Raw genomic sequence first — 27607 nt, forward strand, 5'->3', positions numbered from 1 at the left:
GCCAGGGAATCTCGCTGTATTCCACACATCCCAGTTCAGGTGACAGTGAGACAAGCGAGCGTGAGTCTGACCTGGGAGAGGACAGGGAATGAGATGCAAACATTGAGAGGGCTTCGATAAAAAATGAGTACATCTCTTTCTTCTCTGCTGGAACAGCAAATTTACTGCAAATGAGCAAACACCTGTAGTGTGATGCTGCTGGGAACTGCGAGAGGGAAATGGTAAATGGACCAGAAAGAGCATCCCCTATGAGCACCTGCAGAATACACCCCATGGGGCTGGGCAGCATTAAGGAACCCGGGTCTCCTTAATAAACATTTCCTTTTTGCCAGCTGAGTGGAGGTTTTCTTCTTTTACATTTGTTCCCCTTTTGTGCAGCAACAAAAGTCGAAGGGACAGCAATATCTGATCCCTAAAGTACAAATACCTCTGGGAGGTGATGTCCTTTTATGCTCTAGTGCCTCTTTCAGTCCCCAAAACCCCAGGCAGACTTCAACACATGGAGATTGCCCTGAGCTCACAACCCAGCTCATAACACGGGGTGGGAAAAGTATTTGCCTCACTTTGTTTTGCTGCTATTCCGCATGTGTTTTCTCAAAAGGAGAGCTCTAGCACCTCAAAAACTATTCCATATCCACACTTCAAACCAGACCTAATATCAAACCTGTTCTTTTTTTCCTATGGATTTCAATGAGACTGCTTACAGGACAATTAGGTAGTGTTTGTAGTATTAAGTGCTCTGGAGCACTTCTGTAACAATAGCTATTCCTCTCAGAGCCAAATAATACTGAATTAACTGTAATAATAGTATAATAACTCAACAAGCCCAGGGGGAGAACGTATGGCTTCTCTTTCTTCAGGTTTGCTTGCTTTACATAAATGAGATACAATCTCTTCTGATAAACTAATAGAAATACCAAACAAATCAAACCACCTCCATGGGTTTCATCCGCTGCAGTTACAATAAAAAGTCTCAGGCAATATTAACCAAATACATTTCACATGCAAATATGAGATCCTAGCCTACGGCTGTCACACTTCCAGGAGAGGGCTGATTTCCTGTACCTCCAGCCTAATCTCCCAGCTGGATGCCAAACAGTAAAACTGACATTTTGGCTGAAAGAGATTCAGATAGTACAGATTAACACATCTTGGTAATAACATATTACATATATATATATATAAACACACACATATGAGTTCTTCTGTTTATACCCGTGGCAAACTGTGTCCACCAGATTAGACTGCTGATATAAGACAGAAATCTGATTAAAATCAATAAATATTCAGCTCTATGCTGCACCTCTCTATGTGTTAATGTTAGGGCAATGCTCCCTAACTTTTCCCCCTGCAGCATCTCCTCTGGACCAGGAGACCCCTCTTGGGAACATCCGTGCTGCAGCAGTGGAAATATATCTAACACAGATCTGTTACAAGGTTCCTAAATTACAAATACAATCCTATAGCATCTTAAAATTCTCTCAGCAGCAACAGCCACAAACAGATTAACTGAATAATGATATATTCATCATGCAGAAGTAGCCCCGAGCACACGACAGAACAGATCCCATCACACTAGGTGTTGCACAGAATAGAAAGACAGCCCTTTGTCCAAAGAGCTCCCAACCTAAAATGACTTGTTCTTTCAATTTTAATAAATCTACCCCCCTGATATCATAAAACCTGGCATCAGAACTGGCTTTCCTTCTAGCAATTAAACGACAAAGGCAAGAAGCTACTTCATAACCTCTCTTTATTGTAACTGCTTGGGATGCAGTTAAAGTTCATGGTAGCAAAGGGACTGAAAAGAGAGAGACAGCAGTCAGCAAATTACCTAGGTGCCAACAGGAAAGCTTTCACCTCTATACGTTCTCAAGTCTGACTTGCTTTTAATTCAGTCTGACCAGGATGGAGTCATGTGATGGGTCAAAAATACATATACTTGTTAGAATGCACTTTGGATCGAAGGAGCAAAGGTCAGGGAATATGCTTTCATTATTCACCATAATAAGACTGTGAGACTTGTAGAAGAAAGATATTAATAGTGCTCAAGAGGGAATTGCTTGGCTCACTGCTGTGGATGGTCCAGCTGCACTGCATGAAGGCAGGACTGCGACAACAGGCACAGGCTGCGGGTGCTCAGGGCCACCCAACATCACAAGGGATGCTCTGCAGTGCAAGAAAGCCCTGGTACCCGGTGGGACTGGACTTGCAGCATCCTTGTCAGGAAGCCCTGATCCCTCACAGGGAAACCATGAAATATGAAACACCCCATTGCTGTAAGTCCTGGAGACAAGGGAGATGACTGTCCCTCTCTCTCCTGTCATGCATTCAGTGACAACCAGCAATGACCCTTCAGGCCTTAAGGACATTGTTTAGAAGGCAAAAGAGAAAGGTGAAATACTCCTGTCAATCGAGTCTCTGCATCTCTCTCAGCTCCAATGTGCATGTGCTCTTGGTGCACACAATGAGTAGCACCTATGAGAACATGTCCTTAAGGAAAACCGAGGTGTAGAATTGCAAGTTGGCTTTAGAGACACCTATGGCTTCAACCTAAAGCATTGCTTCAATACTGCTGTTTAATTGTCTTAACAACTGGAATTGAAAACAACTTAATCTGGGTAGGATTAGACTAAGGATTTTAAATGCTACTTGTTCTGTCCTATTAAACACTGCTGTTGGGTTAATGGAGGTCTTTAGAAGTTGTGGTATTGTAACGCTGCCATGGCCCTGAAGAGCTAAGCTTTCCATGATATCTATGCTGCAATGGCCTCCACTTGCAGACTTCAAATCCTGGTCGACTTGTCCTCTTCAGATGCTCCCTCAAAGGTAGAATGTGAGGTGGTTTAGCCCACCAATAGGCCACCTTGCACCATTTCTGCCCAAGCTGTGTTTTTTCCTATAAAGACTTCCATTTCAACATCACCATTCTGGTACCCATCAGCACAGCCAAAATTCACTTTAAATAAGCTGTTTTAAGTCTTTGTATGGAACAGTAATTCCTTTCCTCAAGGACAGTATTTTATCTGCTGCATAATGAGATGAAGAAATCCCATCAGACTAAAGCAAGAGTTAAAAGCGCTGCAAAGGACTGCTCCAGGTTCCCCAAAATCACTCTGAATCTCTACAGTGTAGCTTCAGGAGGTGGTTCCATCTTTCAGCATACAAAAGCCCTGCAGGCCTCTTTCAGTATATAAATGGCCTAAAAACATAGGGAAAGCCACGTCCCTCCTGAGCTCCCACGTGTCTGACTTCATTAGTGATCTTCTAAGGAAGGTTTTCCAGAGCACCAAAACAATGGGAAATAAGCGTGGGGAGATGAGGGAAGACAAGGACTCCTCCCTATGCAAAGACTGCTTCAGGGAAGGACCCTTCAAACTGTATCATTACCTTTAAGATGGTTTTAAACGTGAAGAAGTCCAAGTATTCCCCTTTCTCTTTGAGCAAAGCCACGGATATGTGCCACAGCCTCAGCTCTGCATCTGCCTGGCACAAGGAAGCAAACACGGTCCTGAAATCATTCAGACGTGGGTTACGGATCTCTTAAAACACTCTTTCTACGGAACAGCAGTAATGACAACATGAGCCAAAACCTCTTCTGTCAGAGACCCCGAGGTGCTCAGCTCAAGCCCCTCTCTACCCCATTTCCAGCTGCCCTGAACTTCTGTACATCAGTTCCTGCAGACATCGAGGTGCTCCATGACCCTCAATTAAACCAGAGGCCAACCAGTCCTGAGTGGCTGAAGCAGGCACCTAAAATTCATTCGCTCGTATTCAAACTTCTGGCTTTCAAAAGCCTTAAGTGTGCAAAAACACAAACGCAGCCTCCTGCAAGGTCACTGCCACGTCCTCCCTGCAGCACTGGGAACACCAGTAACGGGGTTACTGAAGTCAACATAGACTTCTAGTGGTCAACTTGGGCCCAATGCAGGGAATAGCCATGCAGTAGCTTCCTTCTCCTGCAATCCCTGCCATCATTCAGGAGCAGAGGTGTTCTTCTTGGGACCTGCCTGAGGAATCTTCATGCATGAGCTACGATCCCCTCGCAAGCACTGGGACAAAAACCATCAGCTTTGACTGATGATTTGAACCTGGACTTCGATTCTGAACCCAAAAGCTGGATACTGGCTTTTATCCCACTTAGCATAAAGAGAGCATTGTCTTGCTTCTATGCTTGGACCACAACGCCTGCATCCACGTTTCATTCACTAAACCACCCTGGCTTTCTCAAAGCAGCCATTCAGATCAATGTGCTAAGGAAACAAACTGGGAAACTGCAGATGCAACAGCATTGAAAAAAAAAATCACAACAAACCCAAACCCAAACACACCAAAACCCCAAAGAGACCTGCACAGCTCACAGCAGGCTCGGAGATTTAGTGAAGGTCCTGTGGGTTGGCTGACGGCCACCTCTGAAACCACATAACTCCAAGGAAAATCAATGGTGTGTTGTGCTGCTCTTGCAGACACATCCACCAAAGAGGTGAAGGGCTCTGTGCCTGTGGGTTCCCACTAGGAATGGGGACAGGGACAGGCTGACCCCTGTGGGGACACTGGAGGGAGGAGACCATCATCATGAGAGCGCCCCAAAGGCACTGGGATCTGCAGCAGCTCTCATCTGCCCATGACACGAGTTTTCCCTGAGCTCTGCTGCTCACCCCTGGTTCAGAAGCTTCCCACTTTTGTTCTCTCCCAATTTTACCTCTTTCTCCTTGTGATGCTAAGACAGCCTGGTCCAAATCTGAACTCCATTCGAGTAAAGCAAGGCACAGACCCCCTAAAACGCACCCTGTCACTGATTTCGATGTGTCTGAGATTAGGTCCATTAGACCCATGGATATTTTGCAATCTCTTTCACACACTCTTCATGCTTCCCTAGAGCACTGAGTGAAAGCTGGTGGATTTATCAGCTGCCCTGTCTCCAAGGATGGAGAAGAAGGAGAAGAAGGTCAACAGTCCACTTGTCTCTTGCACATGGCATCGCAGCACGCTGCAGTCTGGCTGTATTTCACACCCTGCATCTCCATGGCACTGCCCAGCATTAAATACAGCTACAAAGTCAGCATTAAATATAGTGGCATGGAAAAGGAAAGCAAGAGTTACAGGCAAGGAGAAAAAGTTATGTTTTCAGCTGAGATTTAAAGTGAGCTGCTGAGTCAATGAGGCAGAGGGAGTGAGGGAGAGCCACAGTGCAACAGCTCCTCTGTCTTCAGCCAGGAAAGGGAAAGACAAACAAATTGGCTCAAAATTGGTCTCCTTAATTTTATAGCCTGCTGTACAAACCTCATCCATCTCACAGCTCAGCTCGCTCAGCCCACGCTGTGTTCCTAGAGCTCTCCGTCCTCCTTGCCCCGCGCAGACACATCTCCTTACCACCCAGAGGCCAAACCACAGAGGCACGAACATGCAAAGAGAGCTGAGGCTCAACCCAAGCTCCACATAGTACCCTTAACAGCAACCTCAACTCTTCCCAACCTCAATTTTCCCTGCTTTGCAGCAATATCCATCCGTTCCTATTAATTCGCTCTCCCAGCGCGCTTATTATTTAAGCTCTGCATTACTTAACTCTCCAACGTGTTCTGAGACACAGTTTGCAGAAAAGGCACTATGCAAAATAAAATTGCATCTTCTGTTCTAATTTGTTTCAGGGGCTAATTACCAGTTTTATTTGGTTTCTGCACACGAACGTGTGCTGCATATTATGTACGGCACAGCTGCCTACCAGAGAGCGGTCCTTGGAGCATCAGAAGTTTCATACTTTGTTTTAAAACAGCATGGGGAAGGGAAATAATAGATGGTCATTAGGCATTGAGTAGGTTCCCATTTTTCAGCCTGGTTTTTGGGGGGTTTAGTGTCAACATGTGGGTTTTCCCCATAGTTGTTACCAAGCTGCTGCCACAAGCACGTTAAGCTGGAAGAGGGCATTGTTTGTAGTAGAATGCTTTTGTTGCTCCTCTTAAACCAATATGGAACAACCCCTCTCTTACGAGTTGCTATGGATGCTCTGAATTCATGGGATAGCCGCATCCCAGGTCTCACTGCCCTGACACCAGCAGGAGCCAAACCTAAACCATGCATGGAAACACACTCCTAAACCTGGAATCAGTTTCAGCACAGCTCTAAACATCCAAAGCTGTAAAAAGGATAAAGACAGAAAGATGTGCCTTTTCCATTGGCAAAAGTAAGGGGAAGAAAACTTCTAGACTTATCTTACTGTAGCTGAAAATAAGAAGAGAAACGCACTGATAGATGCCCATGAAGAGAGCCATTTGTAGCATAAGGGGAGAAAAAGACCTTTTCTGCATCTGGAAATCCTAAGGGAAGAGCAGTGACAGGGCTGCAGAAGGAGGGCATGCACCCAGCGGTGCTCCATGGGAGTGGGCACTGCCAGGACCCCCCTTCACCAAGCAAACATCTCCCTTCTCATAAAGCCCCGGGTGGCTGCATGCGATGAACTCACATCAGGCTGGAGACAACAAAGCTGCTTGGAGGGAGCCTGTGGCCGCAGGAAAACCTTCCTGGAGCCAGGCTGATGGCATCTTGGCAAGCAGAGCCCCGGGGAAGAAGCACATCCTGCTGGCAGCCCGCCACTGCATCCCTCCCTCCTGTTAACACGTCGGCCCTTTGCTATTTGGAAAGCAAAAGGCCAGGGATTTGTTTTTACGACACACTCTTAGCTTTTCATGGAGGAATAAGAAGAGAAAGTACCAGCAGAACAACCTACGCATGTAAAATCACGGCTTATATCCCCCCGAGCAGAGCGGTGCCAGGGACCAGGTACTCTGCAAGGGACTGAAACGCACGTGGAACCTCGGAGCGGCAAGGTTGGCATCATCCCTGGTGAGGGGCAATGCCTAAGCTGAGGAACTGGCACTGACAGAAGTGATGGAAGAAGTCCCGGTTGAGGTGCAGTGGTAGCACCAAGCTCCTGCTCCTCCTGCTTTCCACGACCTGTTGCTCCAGCCCTCGGGGCTGGCCAAAGCACAGCCACAGACATGGCTTTAGGGGATGGTGCCTCCTCCCTACACAGCTCTTGCTCCCCAGCCAGGCTGTCCTGCATCTCATCATCCCCTCCGAGGGGCCCATCCCCGTGACAACTCACCCTGTAACACCCAGACAAACACCATATTCCCAGAAGGATTTATTGCTGATCCCACAAGGCTTGGCTCTGCTGCTGATTGCAGTTTAACCCCCGTGACAGACAAAGCACAAGCTCCTGCCTGTAGCCTCCCTGGCTCCTACCCTTGCAAATCCCAGCACTCCTGAGGAATGGGGATGGAGGATGAACCTGGGATCTGGGAGATCACAAACCTGCTGCAGTGGGAAAAGGGGCTCCAGCCCCTCCCAATCTCAACCACTTGTCTACCACTGTGACCCTACAGCCATTTACACTCTTATACAGCCCTCCCATCTCACCCTGCTCGTGTGCCCAGCCACAAAAGCATCAGCACTGTGGATATTCAGCTCATCATCACCACGGGGACACTCAGAAACACAACACAACCAAGGGGGTTACTGCCTTTGTTAGCATAAGCCCTGCACCTTGGTCCATGCCACGGTGACACCTCACTCCTCTCATCAGCTCTGCTCTTCCCAGGTCCCTGCAGCCAGGAGTCACAAGGCATAAGGAGCATGCCTGAGCAACCCAACGCTGTCTGCCACCTGTAACCCAGGGCACTGCAGTGCAATTACACGGTGTGTAACAAGCAGAGCTTTCTTCCCTCATAGAGCTCCTAAAATTACCAATTTCATGGTTGATTTTCCTCTGTGTTCACTTCTGGCTGTAGCTCTCACGCACACCCCCCCATGCTTCCCCCCTCCCTGGTGAGGGGTGCATTGCAAGCAGGGACATTGAGGGGTTCAAAGAGCTGCCTGGAGGCTTGTGATGGGACACGTGTCGCTGGTTGCGTGTATCCCAGTGCAGGACTAATCTCCTTCCAAGCACAGCAGAGGCATTCTAGTGCCACGTGTGCGTGGGGATCGCATCTGCAGAGCCAGTGCTGGATCCCTGTTGGTACATGAGATCAGTAACTGCAGGCACCGGGGTCTGAAGACACCTGATGCTGCACTTCACAACCTGCTATTGCCTGCACCATACCCTGGAAACACAGCATTGAGGTCCAGCCACTTCCAACCCTTACAGCCAAGAGGTTCCTCTAAATCAATGCTCTTACGGAAACTCCTTTCCAAGCAGGATGCGTTTTAGCTCAAGGGAAAAGGATGCATCCTGTAAGAATCTCCTAAGCTGCCATGCAGTTATTGGGTTAAGGTTTTACTCTCCAAGCCTGATCCCCAAGGGCCTGAGAGGTATTTTGCACCCCTTTAGCAATGGACTGATGAATTTCCATGGCTATACACCCACTCCCATGACAGCCCTTCCATTCCAATGCCTGCATATGAAATGCATTGGTGAACATCAGTGATGCTCTGCCCATTCATTCCCCCCACCAGAACTGCAAATAAACTGCACAGTTACTTTCCTGCTCACCACTTTGCACTGACTTCTTCAAACACCAGAAAAGGCCAGGAACAAGAACGGAGATGGAGCACCACAGCCTGGATCACAGGACGCCAAACCCACGTGCTTCACCTCTCACAGCCTGCCTGCTCTTTGAAGGAGACCTGAAAAACTGAAGTCATGTTCATCTCAACAACAGACATTCATTTTTAGCCAACAAGCATCTATCTGGCCAGAGGGGACCAGGCTTGATCAATCCCATGCTGATTTCTCATGTCAGGTTAGCTTTTATTTAAGGGTATGGCTCCCTGAAGTCATCCATCTCCAGCAGCCTCAGCTGAAGGAAGCGTAGCCCGATGTTTATAGTAACAAATCTAATAATCAAACACAGTCTGGTAAATGACAAACTGTTTATTTTCCCCTCACATGAGGAATCCTTATAAAACTGCTGAAACATTCCATTTCAGAGTCATTTACACGGCGATGCGCTGGGAAGCGTCATAAATCAGGGAAAAGAGCCTCATGAATAATTTCAGGGGCTAAAAATAATCCCAAACTGGAATCTTCCCTTCACGCTTGAGCTGAGCTACACACAAGCATGGGTTTGTTTTTTTTTCCACTTAATTAAGACAAAAGGAGATGCCGATTGATGGGAATTCTGAGACACGAGTTAAGCAGCACGTGCCAAGGGCTTGATGGATCCCTTCAGCTGCTTGGCCCAATGGGATCACAACACACCTCGGACTACTCGCAGCTTCCTTCCTTGGGACACCCCAAGATGGGAGCCCAGCCAAGCCTTTAGGGCACAGACACACACAGGGGAACAGATACAACACCCTAAAGTGTGTCCCTACCTTTGTGATGGGTTCCCCCAATGGAACTGGCTCAGCCCAGAGGTTTATCCACCTCCTGCCCTCGGCAGTGCAAATACACAGAACATAAACTGCAGGCGTATTGATAATCTTCCCTGCATTCAGCATCCACTGTCATCTCTTGATCCACAGGTCAATAAAACAAGTAAAACTGAATTAAAACGCCTGACTTCACAGAAGAAGCACCAGATTCCTTCTATAAGTTGTTAAATCTCATCTTGCCAAGCGATAGCACCAGAGACACCCGATCTGCACAAGAACAGATCCTGACCATGCTTCAACCCCACCAATCTCCAGCAACATCCCAAAGGAGAAGTTCTGCTTCGAATTATGCTCATGATGACCAGTAGCTATTCATAGAAGAGATGCTTCCCTTAAAAACTGGTGTAAAAAAAGTAAGATCGTGAGATGAGAATTGGGTCCCTGTAAGTGCACTTCTAAGTCTTGAAGTCCCTTCGGCAGCATAGCTGAAGCCTTCAACTGAGGACAACTGAACTCTGGGAACATTTCACTTGAGATAGTTCATTGATTTCCAGGAAAAAAGGGGGAAAATGCCTGCATTCATTTCCCACCTTGCTTTCATCTGCACTATGTCAACAGGGAAGCCATCCGACATCCCACAGATGGGCAATGAGGTGGTGAGGGGACGTCAGCCCCTGTCAGACTTCCAATCCCATTGTGCTCCCTGCGAGCTGGATCCCCCCTCGTGCAGCCGAGGTTTGACATCCAGTGGACAGACAGCTCCTGAGAAGATGTCACTGTGCAGCCAAGGGACATCAGTGCAAAGTCACCCTCTCAACAGGAGAGGATTCAAGGAGCAGGGGTTCACCCGTAGGAGAAAAACCACACACCAAGGTGTTTCTCCATCAAAAGAGGCCAAGCAGCATCAGAACGACAAAGATTAGCCCAGACTTTTAGAAGAGGTTATCCAGGCTCAGCACTGGCAGGAGATAAGAGATCAAGGTCAAGGTGGGTGATGCTCAGACACCAAGCAAACACGAGAGCCATGCAGCTCTGTTTGTGAAGAGCAGTGAGTAAGCTGCTGTCTGGTGCCCAAGAAGCATTGCTAGGGAACTGGGGCACCCAAGGGGCTGCGTAATCCTGTCAGACCCAAAGGATTTGGCTCCAGAAGTGGCAGCTCAGGTGAGTCACCCGTTCTCAACCCTTCCAAAGGCTGGTAGGAGATGCCAGGTCTACCCTGGGAGCTGCAGCATGACCTGACCACTGGTTTGTGAGCTTGGTTAAGCCAAAGCACTTGCACCCACCAGAATGGCAAACCAGACCCTGCCCACAGCCTGATGACTTTAATGGTTAATACAGTCAATACTGCTCAGACACAGCATTTTCCTCCTGAAGAGCCCACAGCCTTCTCCAAACAACAACTTGAAATAAATGAATCAATCATATTATCATAGAGTATGATTTATATAAACCCAAGGATATAAAGCCAAGTATTAAAGAGCCATGCCAGGTACCCAGATAAATGAAGACCTTTCTTCAGGCCTGAATTAAGTGTGATTTGTTTCAGAAGAGGCCAATATCTGCACAGCTGCCTAGAGATTCAGCATGCCCAATTCCCATTAAAATGTATGGGGTGGTGAGGACAAGAATGCCCATGGGAAGGCCAATTTTCACTCAGACTTTCTCATTTACAGACTAAAGTAGCTCAGGATGGAAGCTCAGATGAGAAACTAAAGCTTTTAGAAGGCTCTTGGCTCTCCAGCTCTCCAAAAAGGGGCAGCACGTCACAGTGTACCAAAGAAAGCAGCACCATGGGATGAAACAGCAGTGCAGAGCCTTACAGATCTTGTTCTCCTCAGCAGCATTATTAAATACAACAGGGCTGTGTGCCTTTTTAAGGATGCTGGTCCAGGCTGGTCCAGGTCTGGTCCAGGCATTGTAAGACAGAGAGCATCCAGTGGACGTCTGGTCTCCTCGATCTGAGCGCTGAAATAGCATTGTTTGGAAATGGATTGCACCAAGAGCCATCTGAAGTTGCAGAAAGCCTGGACAGCATCCAACATGAGATTGGATCAGGGCACCCTGCCGGGACCAAACACACGACGCACTAACATCTCTGGGGGAGGACAAGTATCCCTGTTTCACAGTCTGATGGGGGAGCCCAGAGTGACCCAAGGCTCTGGTTAAAGAGAGATTGCTCTGGAATGAGACCTGTGGCAGGGAAAAGAGTCAAGCCTCACTTCTCAGGACTTGCTCAGCACTCCCTGCTCCCAAACATCTGCCAACCCATCGCTCCATTTCACTGATACCTTATCCTGGTTTGCACAATGTGCTCCTCAGCATCGTGACATTGACTTGCCTGCCAAGGACAGGCAGGGGTGAAGGGAGGACTTGGTGATAAGGGAGTTTCAAAGGGCTCTGGGAAGGAGCTTGGAGGAAGCGAAGGAACGCTGCAGGCCAGGCAGGGAAGACTCACAACTGTATGTGCAGAACAACAGCCTCAGTTAAGTCTACAGACATCACCAGGCAATCCAATGCGGAACTGTATTGTCTGGGGAATGCTTCAGAGGAACCCCAGCACCCAACTGCAGAGTCCCATATGTTTTGATAAGAGACTGTTAAAGGCCCACTTCTACAAACACAAGTCGCATTTTGTATAGATAGGGGCTGTAAATGTTATGTTAAAATACCTCAATTGCCTTGAAGCTTATTCATGCTCTGCAACTGCCAAGGGGAAAAAAAAAAAACTAGGGAGGCCGGGATATTTCAGCTTGCTATCTGAAGTTATTTATAATAAACTCTGACTGAACTGAACACAGCAGGGCCAAAAGAGCAGAGGAAGCAGCGATGAAGGGTGGTAAAGCTCACCCTGCAATCCATCACCCCTGCTGCAGAACCGGTGTTCAAACAAGGCAAGGTCTGGCTTCCATCAGGCAAAGCCAGGAAATGCAGGGTTAAGGCCAGCTTGAACTTGGTCCTTAAGTGACCCCCTGACATTGCGCTGCGACTCCAGCACTGCTGCCATGAGGGGATGGCTTGTGCCTTGTTTGCCTTGGGCTCTTCTCCGAGCAGAGGCTGCAGAAGGACTTAGGGAGCCCTTCATGGCCCCCCCCCTTTATTTGCACTGGGACACGGGTCAGATTGCACCAGGCTGGTGAGCAAATAGCTCCATCCCACCCAACTGCATCCCCACCTCCTCGCTGCTACAATCTGGTATTAGGACTGACATTAAACTGCAGGGCTGACTCAGAGGTAGCTGAGGGTATTTTACCCTCCCCGGTTTCTCTCCAGCCTATGAAAGATCACAGGCTGCCAAGAAATGATGCCTCAGATGTAGCTTCCCTTTCTTGTGATAAGCTGGTAGCTTAAATCCATCCTTCAACTGATACTGCTGCTGACACTGACCCATCCTGGAGAGCAGAGATGTGCTTTCAAACACAGCATTTAGAGCTAAACTGACAACTTATCAGGACAAAGCGATAGGGAGCAGGCAGGGGATTCATTTTGCCTAACTGATCCCTCCTGTCTCGCCACAGCCTTTACTGAAACGAACAGTCCCACTGGGTTGCAATGGGACCATGGGAACACACAGGCACAAGAGGGAACAATCACCTTTCTTTGGTGAACGCTCCATGCCTATGGAGCCTACATGCAAAACCCACTCTCAGATAAGCAGCAACAATCAAGCATCACATAAGCTCACAGCAAGATGGGACTGATGATGTCTATGTAAGGTCCAAAGCTTTACACAGTTTAGCTGAAGTTATTTCCTTCCCCTTATCTATAAGCTCTGCTTGTCCCTCAAGGCAACAGAGGCTCCTCTGGAGCATGTGGAGAGCACTGACCACATACACTTGTAAACTAATCCTAATCTCTGGTACCTGCTTCTCAGAAAAGTTCTCCTCTGTGCATGTGGATATGAGCTACTTTGAAGATGCTTCACAGAAGGAAGAGCCCAAATCACATCCTCACCTCCATCACTTGCTCTCTGCATGACCCCAGGCAAGTCACCTCATTGCTCCTCACTCTGGTTCCCTTCTTGCTTTCTGCAAGAGGACAACTTAACTCTTCAAAGCAATCTCAGCCCCAGATTGCCTCTTACTTCATGCTCTGCAGCACCGGCAGAGGCTCTGGGTTCAGCCTAAGTGCTACCCTGATGCAAATGCTAATAATGCAAATGGGCTCGTCACCCATTACCCATGCACACGAGAAGCAGGTCTGCAAGCTCCATCCCTTGATGGACATACATGGGAAAGCCTGGTAGGTGCTTGTCAAAACCACAACAGAGCTACAAAGGAACCAGCCATGACTCAGCAGGGCCAGGGAAATTTCAGTGAGAGGCATGTTTAGCAAAGAAATAACAAAAAGAAAGCAAAACCAGAATAAATATGGCCTTAACATCACCCTCCATTTTGCTATGGCTGAGCACTGATTTTTTTCCACCCTGCTCTAGCAAGAGGGTAAGATTTCACTTCATCATAACAGGAGCATCAAGCTATAGGTTGGAGATGGAGCCATCAGAGCAGGACTTGCAGATGCCACAAACACTGAGACATGGTCGGAAGAACATGGGAGAAAAGCAGCTGGCCGATTGTGAAATCCCTCTTCATCCCTCACCCTGGCCTCAACAACAGAAATACTCCCCACTTCGGCAGGTCCAGAGCTCCTCTTTTAAATACCAAATTATCAGCTCAAGAACAGGGCCAGACTTCATAGTGAAAATGAGAAAAACCTCCTCAAAGCCTATAGGAAAAGTCTCACTTTTTCTGTCCAGAGCAGGCAAGTTCCAGATAACACAGACACTAAAAACAGGCACTCTCACAAGTGAGCATTTTACTGACCCTCACCAGCGAGGCAAAGGACAACAACGTGCAGAAACTAAACCAGCTTTTGCCCGGTAGAGCCGTGCCAGGAAGACATGCAAGAACTTACCCTGCACTCACTTTGTGCCTTGATAAGAGATTTAAGAGACTGTGGTGGTCATCAAGCCCTTCACGAGGCTCTCTTGATGTAAAACACACATGATTCAGTGTTAAGTGACTTTTTACTGCTGCCTTATAAACCCCTGTGAGGTCGAGGTCCAGGAGACCCACGCCAGCAGTCGTGACTCTAATAAAAGAATTTACAGCACTGCTGTATGCTTGACACTGCAGAAACAGTCTTTGGGATCACCGACAGACACCACAACCACGTCTGAAATAGAGCACCCTTCTGACTTCTGCTCTTCCATTACCACTGTTGATAGAGATGGAATTAAAACCTTTAGTGGGAAGCGAGGTGAAGGAAATCCCAGCATATTTACAGACGTGGCATTTACCAGGGCCCTTGGGAATGGATCCAAACCTCTTTCCTTGGGAACATATTTAATAGGACAGCAACCTTCCTGGGGTTTGCTTCCCATCACTGTCATCTCTCCCACCTGTCTGCCCATGCCTAGAAGCCCAAATATGTTAAATCTGAGCTTAGGAAAAACCAAGATTCAGGAGAAATAGGTGATTTTTTTCCCCTTCCTTCCTCAAAAGTTGCTCTGTACAGTTCAATCCTCCAGGCTATAAGATTCAATGAGCCACAATATTCCAATCGCTACAAGCTGCCTCGTCCCCATCATGCCAAAGCAGCTCAGATTTAACAACAAAATTACAGTGCACATTATACCCTTACAGGCTCTGCACAAACACACAAATGGGCCTGGTACGAAGAGGCTGGGGATATTTAGTGGGTTTAGGGCTAAATGCTCCTGGAGCATCAGCTTACCTCACCTGGAACACACGGCTGAAGAATAGGTCCTCAGTTTCCTTTCCAGACCCAAAGTGATGCTGCCCTCTACTCCTCCACAGGTGGAAACCCAAAGATAATGATAAAGATCTCATGGATTCATTATTTCTCCCTAGGGCTTCCATAGCCCTTCAAAGTCTGCCAGCATCTTTAGGGACAAACCCAACCAAGGAATAAATTTGCTTGCTATCTACCTCCACCAGAAAGGTTTTCATCCCTTTGCAAGGTGAAGTCCTTTTTGCTAGAAACAGCAGCACGGGTGCACACAAATACATATAAAAACATACATACATTAGGTATGTAGGCACAAATACTGCATCTGTGCGTTCCTCTGCTTTCTCATCAGCCCCAGACCTAAGCCCAAAGAACCTCTTTGCAGCACCAATAAGCACAGTTTGCTTTGGCTGCTGGGGAGCTCTTCATCCTTTCCTCTCTCTGTCATCTCCAATGAAGGAGGTGTCAGTTCATGCTTTCTCTCCTTAACCACATCAAGAAGCAGCCTGGGCTGCAGCTCCTCTGAGACAGGAGCAGATCTCTATGCAAATACCCATCCCAAGTCTCAGAGGGTTTAACTGAACAACAAGAAAAAATCAAAACAAAAGGCATGGGTGGAAAGGAGAGCAATGGAGAGCAAAGAGTTTGGGTACACCAAGCTTCACGAGGGTCCCAGGGGATGCTCTCCCCAAAAAACATCCCTGTTTGCAATGTTCATCCAACATCCTGGTTAATGTGACTCTCCAGCATTCTGGAACAGAACAGCCAGCCCAAACATCCCATACCACAACTTATGGCTTATGTTCTGCAGCAAGATCTACCAAATATTAAACTCTTCCTACTTTGCACCATGAGGATGGAGGAAAGGAGCCAGGAGCAGTCACACAGCTTGAATTCACCCTCTGCAGGAACCGAGATCACAAATAGATGTCCGCACACATACAAAGTCATCTTATTTCTCCGGGGTGGTTTTTGGAGGCAGTGCTTCTGAGCAGAACTGCAAGATACTGGTAGCATTGTGAGAGCACAACAATTTCCATCTGTCAATTGAAATGGGCAAAATTAGATCTCGAAGCTGCACATTTAATCCATTGCCAAACTGGTGCGCCTGGTACAGTGCTCAGAACAGATTTTTATTAAGGGAAAGAAAGAGGAAAATTGTCTTCCACAGCTGTATCTTGTCAAAGCTCCCCTCCTCCTCCTGGCCAGGCAGCTCTGGAGTGACCGCTCTGATATTTCCCTGCGGCAGAAGGCTGGGAACAGCCCTGGAAGCCCAGCACAGAGCTCATCAGCCTCTAATTCACTTCCAGTTTGTTTCTATGCAGGTTGATGACTCCTAATCGCTGGTTTAGAAATACAGTGCATACCCTGATGATCTGAAGTTGGTCCAAGTTATCTTAGAATTAACTATTAAGGGAGATCACATAATAACTTTCCTCCTATCCAGGCTAAATATTCAGTTTAGAGTGTATCTTACTTAAAACCACAAGGCTGCTTCAGCAGCTGGATTAAAGGATTGGACACAAACACCAGATGCTACCTTAAGAATTAAGGGCAAAATCTGAGCTCAAGTTCTCTTCAAACATCTGTGTAAATAGAGGTAACATATTTCTTGCATGAGTTTTAATGCTGGTGGCAAAGGTTGCTGCAGGTTGAATGCCCAACCAGGTTGAATGCAGTGTGATGTGTGACTGAAGTAAAACACACCTGCATGTCTTTGGGTGTACAATCCATGGAGCCAAGGCTGTACCCCTGGGACTCCTCCTGACTCACACCAGGATAAGGAAAGGGCAGACCACAGGCTACACGCATCATGCAGTGGAAAACTAACCGGAGCTCTGTAAGTAGGCAGCTCAGTGCTTCTTGTCTGCAGAAGCAATTTAGAAGCAAAACAACACCACCACGCAGAGACAAACGTGATTCAGAGTTCATTCACTGTAAACTAATGGCATCCTGGTTGCTCTAACGGAGTTACTCCAGACATGTCATTTACAGCGTGGCAGATAAAGCTGAGATTTTGCTTCCACTTAAGCCCATGGGAGCGAGCCCAAACCCTGGAACCAAGCAACAAAAGCCAAGGAAAAGGTAAGCTTAAACTCAATTAGGATAGATCTAAACAACTTTTGCATTTAAAAACACCTCACCAAACTGCAGTAAAGCATCTTAGGGACAGCTGTATGATACTGCAGAAAATATCTATATCCAGCTTGGGCTTACGCCGCATAGAAGAGATTAGCTATATAGGTCTTCTGCCCCCATTAATCAGCACAGCTCACTCGTGGTATATTGGTTTAAGTTCCTAAAGGATTTGCCATCTAGGCATGCTGGAAAAAATACATATGGACTCAATACATAAAGCAAACTTGTAAATAAACTGCAAATTGAAACTGCATTTATTGATTCCCACCAGATTTGAGAGGTGAGAAAAGTGACGGCAATTGGGAAAACTTTGCAAAGTGGAGCCTGGGATCTGTCTTGTAAATGCCTGGAAAAGTAGCAAATTAATGGCTCTGAAAGGTGATAAATCACAGAGCAAAAATAACAAAGTAAATCGGAGCTGTTTCACAGAGATTACAACAGATCTTCAGTAAAACCTGATGCAACAAGTTAACATCTCGGTTTCTCGCTGGAGGGAAATATCCAGTACAGGGCAATAGAAAAGCAGTCAATCTCATTCCTCATCGGACAAGTCCACGTTTCCATTCTTGGGCACCAGCACTGTATCTTTTTAATGATCTCCCTATCTTAGGAAAAGGCATCCTAAAATAATTCTGATTTCTATCTCCAGGGAAACTATACACATAGGAAATTCGGATGTGTGGATGCAGAGTTAACTTTTGAATCCATTGGCTTTTGCAGCAGGGAAAAGCACTAAGTTAAAGGATGAGGTAGGCAAAGTTTTTCTAAGTACATTTGTGAATTAAACCTGCCAGAGACATCTGTTGCAATCCTGACTTGAGACAATATGGAGCTAAATCCCTAAAACACAGAGAAGCTTCACACTCAGCTTGGAACCCAAGCACCAGTGCAGCAGGGCCAGGGATGAATGGGATATCTGGGGCTCCAATACAGGGCTGGTCTCACCAGCATAAGGGAAAGATCAGAACTGGGGGTGAGGAGGGGTTAAACATGATTCTATTTACTGAATATTACACTTCATTAAAGTCAAAGATCTAATTTTATTGTCATTACTTATCCTTCTGATTTACTTCATGCTCCTTGCTCAGATGGACCTTTTTATCCTCATTATGAGTCAACTCCATTTCATCAGCCAATGTCGTATCTGGTTTTATGGTTTCTCTATGCTCACACTCCTGAACACGTACAGGTATTACCCACACAATCAGTCCCTGCTGCAAAGAGCTACAACAAAACCTCGTCCTCTTTGGAAGTATTTTTGTCATTAGCTTTCTATCCCCCCCTTTTTTTTCCCTGTTGCAAGAGTCATTTTGAAACCAGGAGCCAAGCACCGACTAACGCCTGTTTGAGTCTGAAGAGAGCTTAACACCTTGCTCTGAGCAACCTGCCCACACTGACATTTGTCTTAAATATCACAGGCTCCAGCAGCTTTGCCATAGGACAGGGATTTCCAACACAGATCCACGCTCCTGAATCTAGAAGTCAGGAATAAGGCATTTCACAGAGGTACAAGCTATGAGCAGCACTTAAGGAATTCAGGGTGCAATACAGAGGTCAGAGATGATGGGTTTGGGCTGTGCCAGGGATGCAGGGACCACGACGAGCCAATAGAGACAGCTTCTGACGGTATTAAAGACGCAACCCAGGACTAAGCTGTTGATTAGATGTATTGAGCCAACACAGAAATGGAAGGAGCTAAACCACATGTGGACAACATATTTTTAGCCGAGTTACAATCTACAAGACTTTTCTTCCTTATGTTTCCTAATTGCTTGTCATTCAGTGGGAGATGCTGCTGGGTGCACAGCACCTGCGCCTCTCACCAGATTCAGTGGGCGTCGTGGATGCTGAGCAGCTCCCAGGATGAGGCCAGAAATACATCTCTTTGCTAGCGGGTTTTTCCACAGCAAGCTAAATATTTTAACTGCAATATTTATATTCGGGGATGACAAATGATGATTCGGTCAAACCCTCCCCATTGCACTTGTCAGGAGACAGCCTGAATAAGAACAGATTAAAAGCAAAGGCTTTCCAATAAAGCTCCTCAAATCCGAGATGCACTTATTTATACAGCGATCAAATGAAGTTTGTCAAACTGATGGGGAGTCCAGACCCCATCACTTATACCCACATCCCCACACGCTCAGTGTAAACCCCCCAACTCACAAACTGCAATGCTCCCACAGACACGGGAGCCAGAACACATCAATCGTGCAATAAGGAATGAAGGGAACTGCAAGCCTCGTGTCAGAGAACAATTTATAAGGCTGCCAAGCAAACAGCCTAGCCCAGTACAAAGAACAGGGGGTAGGAATGAAGATCAGAACGTTAGACACAGAGCAGATACACCATTTTTTCACTGTCCAAGTGTATAGACACCTAAACTGAGGAATGCTTGGATATAAAACACAGGATGTTATTCGGGATGTTAGGTCTGCCCCGAAGCGCTTAGAAAGGCAACAGCAAGTGCTGCAAGAAGCACTTGAGAAAACAAAAATGATTAAAAGAATAAACCCCAGATTTGATGCAAGCAGAGACTCTACCCAAAGAGGAGAACAGAGCCAAGTCCCATAGAAATCAGCTGGCACCAACCAGCTCTGTAGCCACTCGAGAAAATAAATCAGCAGAGGGTTTTTTTTTTCTGACTAAGGCACAGAGAACTCACCCTATAACGAATCACAACGTGGTTTTCTGAATCACAAAATAACCAGCAAAGTCGCTTGCGCCTTATCAAAGGCCGTGCTGCAAAGCTGATGCTCGGTGCCGTGATGGAAAGCAGTCCCAGGTTGCAGCCACCATACAGTAAAACCCCTTGCGGCAATGCTACGGACTGATGTGACACAGACTCAAGGCATGTGGATGGTGGAGCTGCTGATGGCCACCATCGCTGTGTTACACGGGCATGAAACAACAAGGACCGGGAGCTCCCTCGAGGCACAGGGAGACCCAGGGATTGATAAAAGGTGACTCAACACCTCGATCAACACATTAACAACCTTGGCTTAAAGACAACACCCATCTGGATGCAGGCAGAGCTCTGTGTTTCTGCAGAGCCATCAGTTAACAGCAGCGCTTGGGAAGAGCCAGGAAAAGACCTCGGAGGATGGCAAAACCCAAAATCTGGCTCTCTACCACCCAACGTGCTCAGAGTACACAAAGTCCCACCCACAGACCTCTATAAATAAACCCATGTAGGAGATCCAGGACTGAAGAAATAAGTTGGCTTCCAATTATACAGCTTTTTAAAAGACACAATACAACTTGACAGTGAAAACTCAATTTTAACCACTGCCCGTGCCATGAGAGCTGTATTTGTGCTGATTATTCGCTCTAAACTCCCACTTATAAATGGGTTTCTGGTTGAGGTTGGGTTTGGAGGTAACCCTGGAGCTCAGAAGGAGACTCCTGTGTGGGATCTGTCACTTCAGAAAGCTGCAGAATGACACTACACAGCAAACAGCTCAACAAAAGTCAACCGTGGCAATCAGACTCAGCCTGAACGCTTCCTGCTCCTTTGATTAAACCTCAATGGACACAGCTCTTTGATTATTGCTCCCACACCTGAAAATCAGCTCCTTGCGGATCTTGTGCTTTCTGTTGTTTGAGAATTCCAAAGTTTCTTGGGTTTATTAATACTAAACCCACGCAAACGGGGGGGGAAGGATTATTTCCAGGTTGTTCTTCACATTCCCAAACGCAGCTATTAAAAACCCAAACGTGCATCCACTACATCTGCCCTCTCCACGGTTTTCCCTCCGATGCATGCCTCCGGCTGGGCAGGCTCCCGGCTCCGAAAGCTGATCCCGGCCCCACCTGTCCCCCCGAGAACCAGGCAATGGCTTTTTTTAGCTATTTCTAAGCCTGGCAGTAGCTCCCCCTGCTTAAGCTGCACAGGCAAACCATGCTTTTGGCCCTGCTGTGGAGGATTTCCACCTGCTCCAGGCCACAGGTCTGGGCTATCTCTGCTACCAACAACTATTCAGAGCGGCCGGGGTGGTTTTCATGGTTCAGATCATCCAGATTGATGAGGATTTGCCCGGGAGAACCCACGTGAAACGCACTCGACAGCATTCCCAAAACTCGATTTGGGATTTGGGATGCTGACGTAGATGGTCGGCGGTGGGATGAAGATCCCTGCCTCTGCCAGGAGCATCCCATGGGATCAGCCTTGAGAACCGACAGGAACCTGATGGGAACCAGACACCGAACCTGCAGTATGGGACACCTTTGCATTTCCAAGGCACGCAGGGCAGACAGACAACTCTGTCTGCAGCCTGGGGATGCAGGGGTGAAGTCTTTCTATCTGGTGGCAGGGGGAAACACACGCAAGTTTTGGAGCTGAAACACTGCAGAGAAGACGCACAGAGATGCACTCCCACACTGGAAAACACTCGGTGAGCATGGGGAGAGGAGGAACATGGACATCAGCGGCACGGAGCGAGATCTTTTCCCCCCTCACCCTAAAATAAACCCCAAAGAGAGCTAAGGACAGCTCTCCCAGCAAGAAAAAGCACCACTGAGGAAGGCACTGGCTTCTCACAGGGGTTAGTGCTCCCCAGGTGAGCAGGCAGCTCAGGGAAGCTCTTCAGAGTCAGGTTTTAAGGGACTACACAGCCTTCCTTTTGTAACAGAGGAAGATTTCAATGCAAACAAAGTTCATTATTGTGGGTTATGGATCTACGCTTCTGGAGGGGCACGAAGAGTCACCAAAACCGCACGACTGGCCAGAAACCACCTTTGTGTTGCGATCGTCTCTTTCAAGTTACTCATTCCTTGAGACAGGCACCCGGGGAACCTCAGCCCTTACCACACCATCCTCTCCTCGAGTCTCCCCACATAGCTGCTTTCCAAGTGCCGCAGCACCGCGGCAATGGCTTGTCCCTGAGCTGCCCAACTCGAGCCACCCACCACCCAGACACAGCACCCGCTCCTAAGCGAGACACGCATCTCCTCCCTCCGAGGTTGCTCAGCACGGCTTCATTAAGCAGCTGCAGAAATCACAGCCACCAGCAACACGGGTGCTCTCACCAAGAAACTTAGAAGTCAACACCAAAGGATTATTCTCCCTGCGATGCGTGGCACTGCTGGCGACTGGGAGAAGAGGGGAAAAATCCCAACAAGGAGCTATTTTTGCTGGGAATAGGAGTCCCTATTGCTGCGATACACCGTGAGCTTTGTTCTGCTACAACCGAAACATACTGGTGCTGACAGCAAGAACACTACAACGCAGGGCTGACGGAGTTATGTTAGATTTGGGCTTCACTGCTAACCCACCGTCACAATTTCCACCTAATGTTAATGTCATATGGGTAAGTTTTATAAAGGAACTCGCTCTCCTGTGGAGTATGAGGTGATGCTGAAAGGCAAAATCAAAGCAGAGCCTCATCCTGCAGCGGCATAAGCACACCTGAACTCTTCCACGCAAGCTCCCTCGCTCCGCGCCGATGCCTCCGTGCTTCATTCTCCTCCTGCTGCCAGTTCACTTTCCAGCTGCATCAGCTTTAGGGATGCCAAACCCAGGGCACATGCAGGAGAGTGAGATCCCACCAAACGAGCTTCTCCCTCTCACCTGCCCCCAAAGTTTTGAAACAGGATAACCTGCTTTAGGGGAAGAGACACATCCTGACGCCCTCTCAGCTCCAACACAACAGTGTCCTCCCCAAGCCCTTCCAGGACTGGGTATTTCACTTTCTTATTATGGAATCTTCATTTACATTTAGTATTTACATAACTAAAGCATCACTGAGGAGATGAACTACTTGTTTACATCTCCTTTTCATCCGCACGCGTGCATGAGCCTGGTTCCCCCCTCGCAACAGTGCCAAGCGGAAATCTCTCTGCACAAGTCAATAGCTCACATAAACCCAGTTCCAACAAGAGGAGCCCCAAGGCCTTAAATACTGTGGGGTTTCCCTTGGATCATTTCTCCTAATAACACCCCCAAGAAGCACTCAGGGGAGGATTGTGCAATTCCTCCTCCCGACAACACTCGACCTGGGGGTGTTGCTGAGGAGCACAGTGAGCTCAGACACACAGGGGTTGCTCTGGTTAACTGAGGGGAGATCAATAATAACCATATTAATAAATAATGCTTTTAATAGCAGTGGCAGGATGTAGGCAGCAAACTGCAGGCAGGTATCGGGGACAGGTAAAAGCATGAATTATCCGCACCATGTCAATGCTTCCGAACCGATGCGCAGAGCAAAGCTAAAAGCTCACTTTCTGAAGATCATCAAGACAGTCTGACAACTCTCTGCTTGCACACAAGCATTTCGGGTAAAATTCAATTTGCCGGATGTCACAGCGGGGAGAAGCACACTGCTCTCCCTTATTTAACATTAATAAACTGGGTAATGGACACAGGGAAGGGGGAGAGATTTAGGGGGTTGATGTCCTCTCCCTTCCCTGCCTGCAAGTTGCAAAAGAACAAAAGCAAAGGGGAGTTTTTGGGACCTGAGGCATATGCCTTCTCCCAAGCAACTCCAACCCACTCCATTTCTCTGCGAGGAGAAGGCACACAGGAGCTCCGAGCAGCTCTCTTATATAAACAGCGTGGGGGTCAGCGCCTGTCTGAAATTCCCCACTGTGACTAAAACAAACACGAGGCTGTCCTTAAACTTTGCTCCTCATCACCCCACCAGGAGACAAGTGAAGTTGAGGGGTTCTCCCCTCTGTGGGTCCTAGAGGGCTGTGGCTCAGCACCCTGCACCCCACACCCCAGCGGGATGCTGAGGCTGAACACCTTCTCCTGCCGCCCCATCCCTCTTGCTCCCACACCAAACAGTGGGACGAGGCGGGTGCAAGCATGGGGACCTCAGTGTGTGCGTCCCCCAAATGAAGCCAGCAGGATAAGCACAGCGGGGACACGCTCCCTGCCTGTCCCACTCCTGCAGACCCCCACATCCCACTTCCAGAGGTGGGGAACGGGACAACACAGAGGCACTGGGGGCCCCGCGGGCTTTGTGGCATCACCATGTGCCCGAGGGAGCAGTGAGCCCCCGGGACGCAGAACCCCGACGGGGTGCGAAGGGGTGGTCCAGGGGAGGGGTATCCCCGTGGGGGGGGTGCGTTGTCCCTCGGGGAAAGGATATGGATTACAGACCAGCCTGAGGCACCAGCTGCGCGGGCGGGTGGTTTGCTTGAGGCAGAAGAAGGCGGTGGGTGCCAGCGCCGGGTAAGGCACCTGCTCCTCCTCCTCGGAGGCCAGGTCGGGCGGCGGGTCGCGGCCGGGAGAACCGCCGGAGCCGGCATCCTCCGGCGGCTGCTCGGCGGGGCGGCGCGGCGGTACGGTGATGGGCACCCGCACCTCGCCGCCGGCCGGGCGCGGCAGCGACTCCGGGCTCTCGCCATCAGTCATGGTAGCGGCCGGGACCTGCGGGGCAAGGGCAGGGGGTCAGGGGCGGCGGGCCCCCCACCCCGGAGCGGGGAGCGGCTCCCACCTGGCCCCGGCGCTCCAGACACAACAAAGAAGGGCGAGGAAAGGAAGGAGCGAGTCGAGCCTTCACCCGGGCGCGGCCGTTCCCGCCCCCCGGGGAAGCCGGGATCCCCTTCTGCAACCCCCGGTGTGCCCCCACCCACCGGCTTTTTCCTTTGTACGTATGGAAAATGGATGGAGATGGGGATACTGGGGGGGATGTGGGTGTCCTACCTTAGTTTGGCGGAGCGCGGTGTCCCCACGAGCATAGCCGTGCCTTTCCAGTTCACATGGGACCAGGCAGCAATCGGGGCGCCGGGAAGCGGCGGATCTTCCCCCCACCCTTCCCTCCCTCCCCTCGCACACCACCCCCTAAATCCAACGAGGGGAGGGCGTGCGGCGCTCGCCCGCGGGGATGGAGGATGGAGAAGGAGGAGTAGTGGTAGTGGTGGTGGTGGTGGGGGCCCTTCCCGAGCCGAGCGGAGCCTCTCCCGACGGTAATCCCAAGGAGCGAGCAGGCAGCTCCGCAGCCGCTCTTGCAAAGCTTCAGCCGCGCTGAACAGGAAACTTCGGATTTACCGGGGGAGGAGGGAGAGGAGAGGGGAGGAGAGAGGCGGAGGGGGCTGGGAGAGAGCCGGGGGCGGGCAGCCGGGAGGAGCCGGGGCAGCCCCGGGGGGTCGGGACCGGAGATTGGGGGGGGGGGGGCACCGCCCGCACGGTCCTACCCGCGGCCACGCTGCTGTCTCCCCGCTCCTCCGCCTTTGTTCAGGGCGATGCGTGGCTAAGGGCAGGGCGCTCGGGGCCTCTTGGGGAGCCACCCCCAAGGCGGGGGAAGAGGTGAACCCCCACCCTGGGGAAAGGGGTTTGCAAAGCCGGCGGAGGGGAACCGGGGGTATGCGAGGCTGCCACAGCCCCCTAAAACCCCAGCCCTTAATTCATCGGGTTTAATAAAGCAATGTATAAAGCCAAGTGCGAGGTCGGAGCATTTTAATAACTAAAGCTCGGCTCTTCAGCTGCTGTGATTTGTAGCTGAGTAGCTAATCTTCTCAAGGGCTTAAACGTGGAGGGATCACAATAAACAGATAATAGAAAAGTCGTTACAGGCACCATCCCCTAAAACTCTGCTTAAGAAGTTTTATTCTTACTGAGTTCTTTCAAATTCGATGAATTATATATATATATATATAGCTTATGAATGTAGTGCAGGTGGAGGGGGGGGAAGAGATGAAAAACTGTTAGCTAGGTACATTCCCCTCGACTGGAATGTTTGAAAGAGTGAGTTCATTATATACCAGCACATTCAATTTGCAAATGCAGCTCCCAATGCTATTCTTCATGGTTAATAACTGGGAATTGATTGAAAAGAGAGGTCATGCAGCTTTCAAAGCAGAAAGAGCCGAGCCTAATGGGGCTAGTGAGGAGATGGTTTTACATACACACTTTCAATGGTTGTTTTATTAGATGTTTGCAGGTTGTGATTAACAGTGTGTGGCAATTTTATTATTGAACAAACAATGCCTCTGACAAGCAGGACGCAGGCTGCAAAGAGAACCTGAACTGTGCACAGAAGAGATTGTGCTTGGAGTTTCCACGCGTTTATACCAGCTAATTAGGGCAAATTGTAACTTCCTGTGGGAAGGGAGGACTTGGAGTGAGTTGGTGGAGCCCTGCTCCAGCGGTTTTCCTCTCAAATTATCCTGCTCAGGAATAGGACCTTTACAGGGAGAAGGGGAGGTTTACTAAAACGGGAATTGGGAGAGGCCAAGCCTCCAGAGCAAGCTTTCTCCCTAAGGCAGAAGCTGCCCAGGCAATAAACTTTCCTCGGTGCCTCCCCTCCGGCCCTGTGTCTGGAGAGCAGGATGCTGCTCCCATGGCTGACAAATCCACCTTCAAAGCTCATTCCCAACCAGCTGCTCCTGAGCTCCGGCTCCTGCCCTTCGCCACGCACAGGCTGCGTGGAAGCTCAAAGCTGCTGTGGCTGCAGAGATCCATCCCGTAGGCAGAGACATGGCAAGCCAGGCATTTCCACGGTCTTAACCTGTTGCCTGGACAGTATTTAAAGCCTTATTAACAAGCTCCACGCAATGATGGTGGCTGAGAAGGACTTCCATTGTAAAACAGGGCATTTTGAAGGAGGCTTGTAAAGAATACCCAGGGAAGCTGTGGCTGCCCCATCTCCTGCAGTGTTCAAGGATGGGGCTCAGAGCAACCTGGTCTAGTGGAAGGAGTCCCTGCCCAGGTCCTTGGAACTGGAGGGAACTTACAGTCCCTTTCAACCCAAACCATTTAACGATGCTATGATTAGGCCCAGTCCTGACCCCAATGGGGATTTTTGGCTCCTTGCAGCAATCAGGATTAATTACAAAGTTGGTCATTACTGAAAAGAGACATTCTGTTGGCCAAAGCATCTGCTTCCTCCTGTAGTTCCTGCTTAACCCACATAGCCGTTGGAAGGAGTAGGCCAGATTCAGTTCCATTTACTCCAGACTTCTCTCCAGCTGACTGCACTGATAGAGGTATCACTTCTGCACATTTACACGAGTCAGAAGGATCTGGCCACGGCACTTCTGTCATTAATAAACACCAGAAATTTTAAGATCAATACCAATCCGAGAATACACATGCCCTGAATGGGCACTTGGCTTGCAAAATCACAGCTGACATAATGGGATGTGTAATGCTCTTAGCTGGCCCTAATAAATCCTCCCCCGCTGGCACGCACCCGGGGGTATTACAGCCTGCGTGCAAAGAGGACAGGCTGGAGATGTGCACGTCTGCCCCAAAACTGCACAGCCTGGTGAGGAGAGCTGGGATCCCTGTCCTGGGCTCGCAACTGAGGTCTGGCTCCCATCGTGGGAGAGTGCTCGCTGGGGTGGGAGCTCAGCAGGGAGAGCTCACAGGGTTCCTAAAGTTATCAGAGCCACAATGATTTCAACAGCTCAGAAAGCAGATCTGCCCTGACCATCACAGCCTGTGGACTGAGGACACCTCAAT

The 27607-nt window shown here is 48.9% G+C and overlaps 1 protein-coding gene across 3 annotated transcripts in view; it reads right to left on the minus strand.

Annotated features, from left to right (window-relative positions):
- The window catches only part of CACNA1H (calcium voltage-gated channel subunit alpha1 H), a 229494-nt gene extending 204152 nt beyond the window's left edge, over positions 1 to 25342 (minus strand). Inside the window, exons 1-2 of one of the 3 annotated variants that reach the window (XM_062619017.1) lie at positions 24848 to 25342; positions 24291 to 24571 (exon numbers count right to left, since the gene is read on the minus strand). In XM_062619017.1, the coding sequence (XP_062475001.1) occupies positions 24291 to 24556 (266 nt within the window). In that variant the 5' untranslated portion in view covers positions 24557 to 24571; positions 24848 to 25342. The remainder of the gene's footprint in view (positions 1 to 24290; positions 24572 to 24847) is intronic. The other 2 variants (XM_062619016.1, XM_062619018.1) reach the window with 2 other exon arrangements.
- Between the last annotated feature and the right edge of the window lie 2265 nt (positions 25343 to 27607).

The sequence above is a fragment of the Pezoporus occidentalis genome, unplaced genomic scaffold (assembly GCF_034315485.1).
Source record: "Pezoporus occidentalis ecotype Australia unplaced genomic scaffold, CSIRO_AGI_Poc_V1 ctg208, whole genome shotgun sequence".
NCBI classification, from domain to species: domain Eukaryota; kingdom Metazoa; phylum Chordata; class Aves; order Psittaciformes; family Psittacidae; genus Pezoporus; species Pezoporus occidentalis.